An 8,346-nucleotide genomic window follows, 5' to 3' on the forward strand; every position below is an offset into this window, starting at 1 on the left:
ATGCAGCCCAGTATTCACAAACTATGTAGTCCCCTCCCACAAGGCTAGGTCACAAAGTCATGCAGCTTCTGCCCTGCTCTCTTGGATCACGAGCTCTGGGGTAAGCAGGACGCCATGTAAGAAGCCTGAATACTCTGACAGCCTCCAGCAAAGCATGTGGAAAGGCTTCCAGTTCTACCTATCCCAGCTGAGGTGTCAGACATGTGGGTGAAGAAGCCATCCTGAACATCCAGACCCAGATGTCACCTGATTATAACTACATGAGAATCTCCAAGTGAAAACTGTCCAGTTGAGCCCAGTCAACCCATAGAATATGAGAAATAATTAACTGTTCAGTTTTAAACCACTAAGTTTTGGCATGGTTTGTTACACAGTAATAAACTGAACAGCACTCAAAATTAACAACTGGGAACACACTCTGGAAACTTAAGGAAGGTTCCAAGAAAACCTAATTTTATTTCTCAGGTATATAAGGCACTAATTGCTCTGTTAGAAAAAAAGAACAGAATATGTGCTTTTTCGCTAGACGAGATACTTACGTTGAAGGACCGTTTCTCCATTATGGTATCACTACGACAATTGGTAATATTGAATGGCAGCTTGGAAGGATCATTTTCTTTGAACCAAGATGGGACCAAACCCCATCGCATGGGAACAATGATACGCTCAGAAGAGTCTGTGCCCTGTCACAGAAAGACGTTAAGATCCAGTGAGGGGATCATAATGAAATTTAGAAAACCATATTTAGCACATGTATTACATTACTATTAGTATCGAAATACAAACAACGTTATTAAAAGGGAAAGATTTCACTTGAAAACAATTTTAATGATTTATCATAATATGATAACTTGAGTTCTTTAGCAAGCCTATTTATTAGAATGTAAGACATTCTGCTTGGGTAGAATGGGGGATACAAAGAGGTTTAGTTCCTGTAAGCTTTTAATTAGTGCCTACTATAGGAGAGACATAGTGCTAGGCCCTGAAGTTTACTTAGTCTCAGCTCTCAAAAACACTTATTACAGATAACCATAATACAATGAAGTATATGCTATGATCAAGGAATGCACAGGGTGCTATGGGGGCACATGGAAGAGTGCTTAACCTCAAAGGGCTTGCACTATTAACATGTGAAGCCACACAGACAGAAAAAGAGTAAGCAATAATATAAGATACAATAGGCTAAGGACCATATAAGAGGTACATACAGTGAGTGTCAAAAGAGCAGAGAGTGATCTGTGAGAGATGGAATGGAGATGTATCGGCTCCTTAGAAGGGGCAGAAGAGGTGGGGGTGTAGTCGGGTGGTTCTTGAATTGGATTCCACAAGAGGTACACTATTCAGACAGAGAACAGATGCGAGAGAAGACCAGAAATGGAATTAGATGAGCAAAGAGGCCATGTCAAGAATGTGCAGGAAGCGGTTTTGTACAAAAAAGTGTTACAGCAAGCCTGACGATGCAGCTTTTAGGAGGGCCTGCGTACAAGGTTTGTATTCAGTTAGCATCTGGGAACTTGGATTTAGAGTGTTCCTACCTTTTCCTAACTGATAAGGATGGTTTACTGTGCCTAGTCTGTCTGTGCAAAACATGAGGTTTATGCTGAACTGCTTTCCTTCTGGGAGTCTGGAATTTTGGTACTTGCTAGGCAGAGAGTGCTTATGTGACCAGCCCCCAGTAAAAACCTTGAGCCCTGAGTTTCTAATGAGTTTCCCTGGGCTGAAACACTACACACGTTACTACAGTTTTCTTTGCTGGAAAAGGAACATGATTAGTGTGTCCCCTCACAGGAAGGAGAGAACATAAGGAAGCCTATGCATGGATTTTTCCAGATTTCTACTTGTGTCTTTTCCCTTTGCTGATTCTACTATATATCCTTTCACTGTAATAAACCTTAGCCATGATATGTCTTACATGCTGAGTCCTAACAAATCTCTAAATGTGGGGGTAATCTTGGAAACCCCTGAAACAAGCCTGTTAAATTTTTTTGGGCAATTGACCCCTGACAATTTGATGAAATCTCTAGACTAAAATGCTCAGACACACTATTCTGCATGGTGCAGTACAATATGGGAAGAGACTATGAACACAGAGTGCATTCCAGGTGTACTACAATGGTTCAGGGGTAAAGATACAGTGGGTCTGGTGACAGCAGTGAGAATAAAAGACATCCAAAGATAGAAAAAAAATGCAATTGTGGTGGTGAATGGAAAAAGAAATAGGGATGATGACAAAGGGATAGGGAAGATGCCTCTAGATTGGGGGTTGCAAACTTTTCTGTAAAAGGTGACTTGTTAAGTATTGTAGACTTTGCAGCCCATATAGTCTCTGTTGTAACTATAACTGCTGTTATAGGGACAAAGCCATACACAATAGATAAATGAATGGATGTTGCTGTGTTCCATAAAATTTCATTTACAAAAATGGTCAGAGTGCCCTAGTTTTCTGACTCCTGCTCTAGATGATTCTAATCCCAGATGCCAAGTCTTCTCAGCTGAGGCCCCAGACTTCAACCAAGAAGCAAATGATACCCTCATTGCCTGGGCCTACTTCCTCACTGGTGAACATAATACAAAGGTTGTTTAAAATCATTAGAATAAAATCAAAGCAGAACCGTTTACTATGTCCAACAAGCACTCAGAGATTTGGAATTGAGCTTAGGAGAGAGGCAGTATGGTACAAAGAATAGGTCAGATAGTAACTATTTTTGGCTTTATGAGTCCATATAGTCTTTGTTGCAATGATTCAAGCAACTCAACTCTGCCACTATCGGCAGTGTGAAAGCAGCCAAAGAACTGAATATGCATGGCTATGTTCTAATAAAACTTTATTCATAAAAACAGGCAGTCGGGGGGCCAGCCGGTGGCATAGTGGTTAAGTGTGCACACTCTGCTTCGGCAGCCCGGGGTTCGCGGCTTTGGATCCTGAATACAGACATACACACTGCTCATCAAGCCATGCTGTGGTGGCACCCCACACAGCAGAATTAGAAGGACTTATAACTAGGATATACAATTATGTACTGAGGCTTTGAGGAGGAAAAAAAAGAGGAAGATTGGCAACAGATGTTGGCTCAGGGCCAATCATCCTCACCCCACCCCTTCGCCCCCAAAAAAAAGCATGTCTAAAATTTGGTCTGAGGACCATAGTTTGCTAACCTCTGGCACAGAGGAAACAATAGGGCCTTTGTAAGAAGACCCAGACTCTGGTCCAAAAGTCCCTTCTCTGCTACTTAGGAGGTTGGACTAGTCTCACCTTCTTGGACCCTCAACTTTCCTTATCGGTAAAAATAGAGTGAACAACACCTACCCGGCAGGATCATTAATATGTGTGGCTTGAAATAAACACCCAAATTCTAGTTTAATATTTTTCTAAGGTTATGATTAGAAACAAATAGCAAAGATTTCTATATAAACGTGATTGTTAAAGCCAGGAGGATGGAAGTTTCTTCGAGAATAAATCAAGCACAGGTACAAAAAGAAAAAAGGAGAAATGTGAAAGGTCCAAGAGAAAGTACTCAGGAAGATAAAAGTAGAATGAGAAAAGTCAAGAGGATGGAATTCCAAGAAAGGAAGGGATCATCAGGAGCAGACCAGACTTGGAAGGGCTTCCCTTTTGTTTAAAGCTAATCCCTCCACTGTGCCCCTGATAAGATCCTGTCCTATTTCTTCCAAAATCGCCTTTATCAGCTTCATCACCCTTTACACACACACACTCCATTCTCCTTATTCTCGGCTGTTAGGTTCTACAAAGTCACTGCAAACACTGAATTAGTAAATTCTGAACTACTGCTCTTAGGGGAAATACAGAGTTAGGTTCCCACAAGACTATGGAGACAACATTTTCATCAACTGATCAATACATTACCTTACTTTATGTGTATTTCTATTTAAAGACACTGTATTCCATGTATATTGTTGATGCATTAACACTGAATTCATGACCAAGAGCACTATGTAACTCATGCATGAGTCAAGCTTATCTAACACGTGTGTTTTCTCTGTAAGGCATCCTATAATGTTCTTTCACTTAGGAAGACTAGCCAGCACTTTAGCACTATGCTTGGGGACAATATTAAACAGTGAAATCACCAACAAAAAGCACAGAAATGCAAAAAACATACCACTAAATCAACAACAAAAAGGATAATTGTTTATAATATAAAAGCTGAAACAAGAAGGTAGAGCTTTGCCTTTTTCAGGTTCGGCTGGGAATGCGTATGTTGGATGATTCAAAATTTCCACCACTCTGTATGTTCATGAATGATTGAGAAAGCAATATGAGTATTATTTTTGGGGTTACAAAAAAATTTTAGGCAAATCTGCAAACATGAAATATATGAATAATGAGGAGTAACAGTGTGTGTGGGGGTGTGTGTGTGTATATATATACATGTATGTATTTTTCTCCCTTAAAGACAGAGGCAGGCTAGACATATTATATGCCAAGAGGCAAGAAAAAAAAGCAATTAATATATGCAGGATAACTAAGGAAAAGACTACCCAGAAGAAATGGTGGGGTAGAGATGTAAATCCTAATGTTAATCTCACCTGGGATGGAGGAAGAGAAAATGCGTGAAAACAGAGCTTTTGTAAATCCCCTCTCTCTTCCAGAATTAAATGTGCCTTCCAAGCAGGAAGGCCCATTGCCCAAAGCATAAATGGGAATAAGAGAGATAACATTACATAATGGCCAACTAAATGATCTCTCATCAGAAATTTGCAAGACAATAATACTCCAAATTTGAGGTTCTCAATACGGGGCAATTTTGACACCCAACCCCTGCAACCCCCCAAGTGAAGACTTGGGGAGAAAAAGAAGGAGTGTGCTACTGGCATTTAGCGGGTAGATTTGACAACACCAGAAGACATTTTTGGTTGTTATGACCTGGGGGCTGCTACTAGCATCTAGTAGGTAGAGACCAGAGAGGCTGCTAAACATTCTACAATGTGCTGGACAGCTTCTCACAGTAAAGAATTATTCCACCCAAAACGTCAATGGTGCCAAGGTTGAGAAATCCTACTCTTACAAAATCCACTAATCACGTTTAACTTGGGTGTGTTCACTGGAAAATTGTAAGCCAAATCCAAATGTGAGGCTGCCCCTACTGGGAACAATGAATAGAAAGTGACTGAGACACCAAAATACTGAAACTATTGCTCAGTATTAGTCATCTTTCCCTCTACCCTTTTGTACTTGTGAGAACAGCTGGTAGTTCTGGGGTAGATAAATGAAAAAGGAAGTAAGCTGCAAATCAGTGGTTTCAAATGCAAATTTTGCAGTCTACACAAGTGCTGACCATTGATGACATGCACTAATAAACTACTGAAATAATCCTAACTTTGCCCTACAATTTACAGGTTTGAGAAAAATGAAACCTCAAATATTTATCAAAATTAGGAAACTCTAGCAATCTTAACAAAATTTATTAGAGATATGGAGTCAAAACACTCTATCAGCAAATTCACACCACTGACAGAAAAAGAGGGCTACTTTTGCTAGGGGTTCCACCTTCCCCATTTCTAGTTCCAGGAAGCATCTACTGGAGTGGGGACAGTTGTCTGGACTTCAGTCCCTGCTGTGTCTCTCATTGATAAGGTCACCCAGGACAAGTCACACGTTCTCTACACTTCTGTCTTTATATCACCTCAACAAAATTTTCTTCCAGCTAACTATTAATTCTATAATCCTAAAGAGGTGGTACAAAGAGAAATAAGGCTAAAAGAGAATAAAGGTCATACACTTAATCTTTCTCTCTTTTCATTTCAAATTATGCTTTCCTTTGAAATATGTTTTATTTCTTCCTTTCCCAGTCAAAGTTCCCATGGTATTTTCATTTCCCTCTCATTAAAATAACTTTTCTTTAGTTTCAATAGGAAAGTATGCATCCACTAAAAATGGCTCAAGAATAAATTATTTCATGTAAATGGCTTCATTCAGCCAAAAACATCACTGTTATTTGGTCTGTTTATGTCAAATATTGAGATCCCGGTAATGTAGAATCTTTTGACTACCATATTATCACAGGACTTCTGAAGAGTATGGAGCAGGGGTAAAATCAACCTTATAAAGTGATTTAAGCACTATAGATCAAAGAGAATAAAAATCCAGGATGAAAACAATCATGATTTTTTAAAGCATATAGGGCATTTAAAGTATTTAAGACATGGGGAAACAATTTCTGCAATAAACCATTTTTATTACATTGCATGCCTGCACCAACATACACTCTTCCAGGAGATAGACCAAAGAACCAAAATTGGATTATAAATTACTGGTCGCTCCAACACTACAGGTATAAATACTATAAACACAATGAATGCAGTTAAACTTCAGATAACCACAACAAATACATCTCTTTCTAGCTTCAGTAATAGACAAACACAAAGACTGAAAGCATAAGCAGGAGCAATAGAAACATCAAAGAAAGAGAAACACCAGAGGTAAGTTTTAGATTAGCTGGTCTTAATCCTGCCCTGGGCCTAGGGATTCTGATTCAGCTGGCCTAGGAAGACCATACAAGTCTTTGGGTTTGTTTTTTTCAAGATACTCAAACGACCCTGATGATCTGGGAGGTTTGAAAGACGCTGTCTTAAAAAAAGTATTCAAATACAAGGCGCATACAAATTCAGTATGCTCTAAGACTAGCATGCCTTGTACAGAGAAGGCACTGAAATGGAGCCTGAAGAATACTGAATCATCTAAGATTAGAAGATACTGAGACAACTTCCCCTTTCCGTGATGCCCACACTGGTTCTCAACTGAGGGTCAGGAGATATCAGTAAGGACTGGTCTCTAAGGTCATCTCAGAAGCTGAGCACATACCAAACCAAACAGAAGTAGATGACCCTCCCAACGCCCCCAGAAGCTCGTATGGGGCAGACAGACTGGGTACCTTCTCAAAGTGCAGTCGAGACAGAAGCACCGGGCTGCTCGACCGAGGGCTCTTGTTGTACGACGGGCAATACTTGTCAGCGTCCCTCCACTCGGGGAGCCGCCGCTCGCCCTGCCGGTTCCGATAGGCACACGCTCTCGTGAGCACATCTCGAGGTAAGTGACACGATGTTCGCCCGCACATTCTTCAACGCCGCCTCTCGCCACCTTTAGGGCGCGACACAGTAGGAGAACGTTCGCCCATCTCAAATCTTACGTCTCATTCCTTTAGTCACAGCATTCTCCCAAGACGCCCCACGACTCTGCTTCAGAGCCCCCACTGTGCGTCTGTCACCGCCTAGTCTGCCCCAGCAAACGGGCCTCGGCCCGTCGCGCTCACCCCCAGGCCCGCGGGCCGGCCCGCGCGAGGCGCTGACCGAGCGGCAGGCGGCAAACACCTGCCTGAACGCGGGAGGCCCGGTTCCCGGGGGGCGCACCCGCCAGCCGGCGCCTCAGCCCAGAAAGGCAAAGGGGGTCTGCGGTCACTGCCCGAGCCGCCAGCTCCTTCTCCGGGCGGCTCCTTCGGCCTCACCGCCGCGCCCGCCCTCCTTTCCCCGCTCCGCCCTCCCGGGACTCAGGAGCCGCCTGCGCCGCCGAGCACCTGCGCGCCCAGGACCGCAGCCCGGCCGCAGGTGCCGCCCCGTCTAGACGCTCGGCCCTGCCTGGGCGGCGGGGCTCCTCTCCGACTCCCCACCGCCGCGGCCCGTGATCGCCGCCCCCGCTCCCCGCGTCAGCCCCCTCACCGCCCGGCAAGGGGCCGCGACGTTGCCCTCCGCCCGCCCGCGTCGCCTCACCTCCACTTGAGCCCGGAGCCCGCTGCCTCCCGCGTCTCCTCACCTCGGCCCGGCCAGCCGCCCCGCGTCCCCTCCACCCTGGCCCCCCACCCTGCGTCGCCTCACCTCCACCTCGGCCTTGGCCACTCACCCCGCGTCGCCTCACCTCCACCTCGGCTCTAGCCCCCCACCCTGCGTCGCCACACCTCCACCTCGGCCTTGGCCACTCATCCCCAGTCGCCTCAACCTCACCCCGGGCAGCTCTTCCGCTCCGCCGCCGCCGGATTCTGGGACTCCGCAGGCCCGCGCCGGCGGCCTCAGGCCCCGCCCACAAGCAGCGGCTTGTTCCCGCGAGGTTCCCCGCGCCGCGGGCGGGGCTTTTTCTCCGCCGCCGTGAGGACAGGGAGGGAGGGCGTGGAGTGTGACTCCCGAAAGTGCCCCAGGAGGAGACTGTAGTTGCCTTTGGGGACTCCTGAATCCTAAGGTTCTCAGAGCCCCACTTTCCTCCATATTCGCTCGTGCCCGAGCGTGGTGAACTCCGCTCCTGGCTGCCAGGGCCGACCGCAGGAAGGGAGCTGGGGGTGCGGTGGAAGGATCTTGAAGGCCCGGGCTCCCCGTCTCCAGGCGCCAGCAGAGACTAGA

The 8,346-nt window shown here is 45.1% G+C and overlaps 1 protein-coding gene across 1 annotated transcript; it reads right to left on the bottom strand.

Moving 5' to 3' along the window:
• Positions 1 to 539: 539 nt before the first annotated feature.
• On the bottom strand, positions 540 to 7,978 carry LOC124233701 (abasic site processing protein HMCES-like; the record flags this gene model as incomplete). The annotated part of the gene is made up of 3 exons (XM_046650824.1): positions 7,957 to 7,978; positions 6,894 to 7,099; positions 540 to 683 (listed from the first exon to the last, which is right to left on the bottom strand). Coding segments are annotated over exons 2-3 (327 nt in total), but the record flags the coding sequence as incomplete, so codon positions are not given.
• Between the last annotated feature and the right edge of the window lie 368 nt (positions 7,979 to 8,346).

The sequence above is a fragment of the Equus quagga genome, unplaced genomic scaffold (genome assembly GCF_021613505.1).
Source record: "Equus quagga isolate Etosha38 unplaced genomic scaffold, UCLA_HA_Equagga_1.0 210235_RagTag, whole genome shotgun sequence".
NCBI lineage: Eukaryota > Metazoa > Chordata > Mammalia > Perissodactyla > Equidae > Equus > Equus quagga.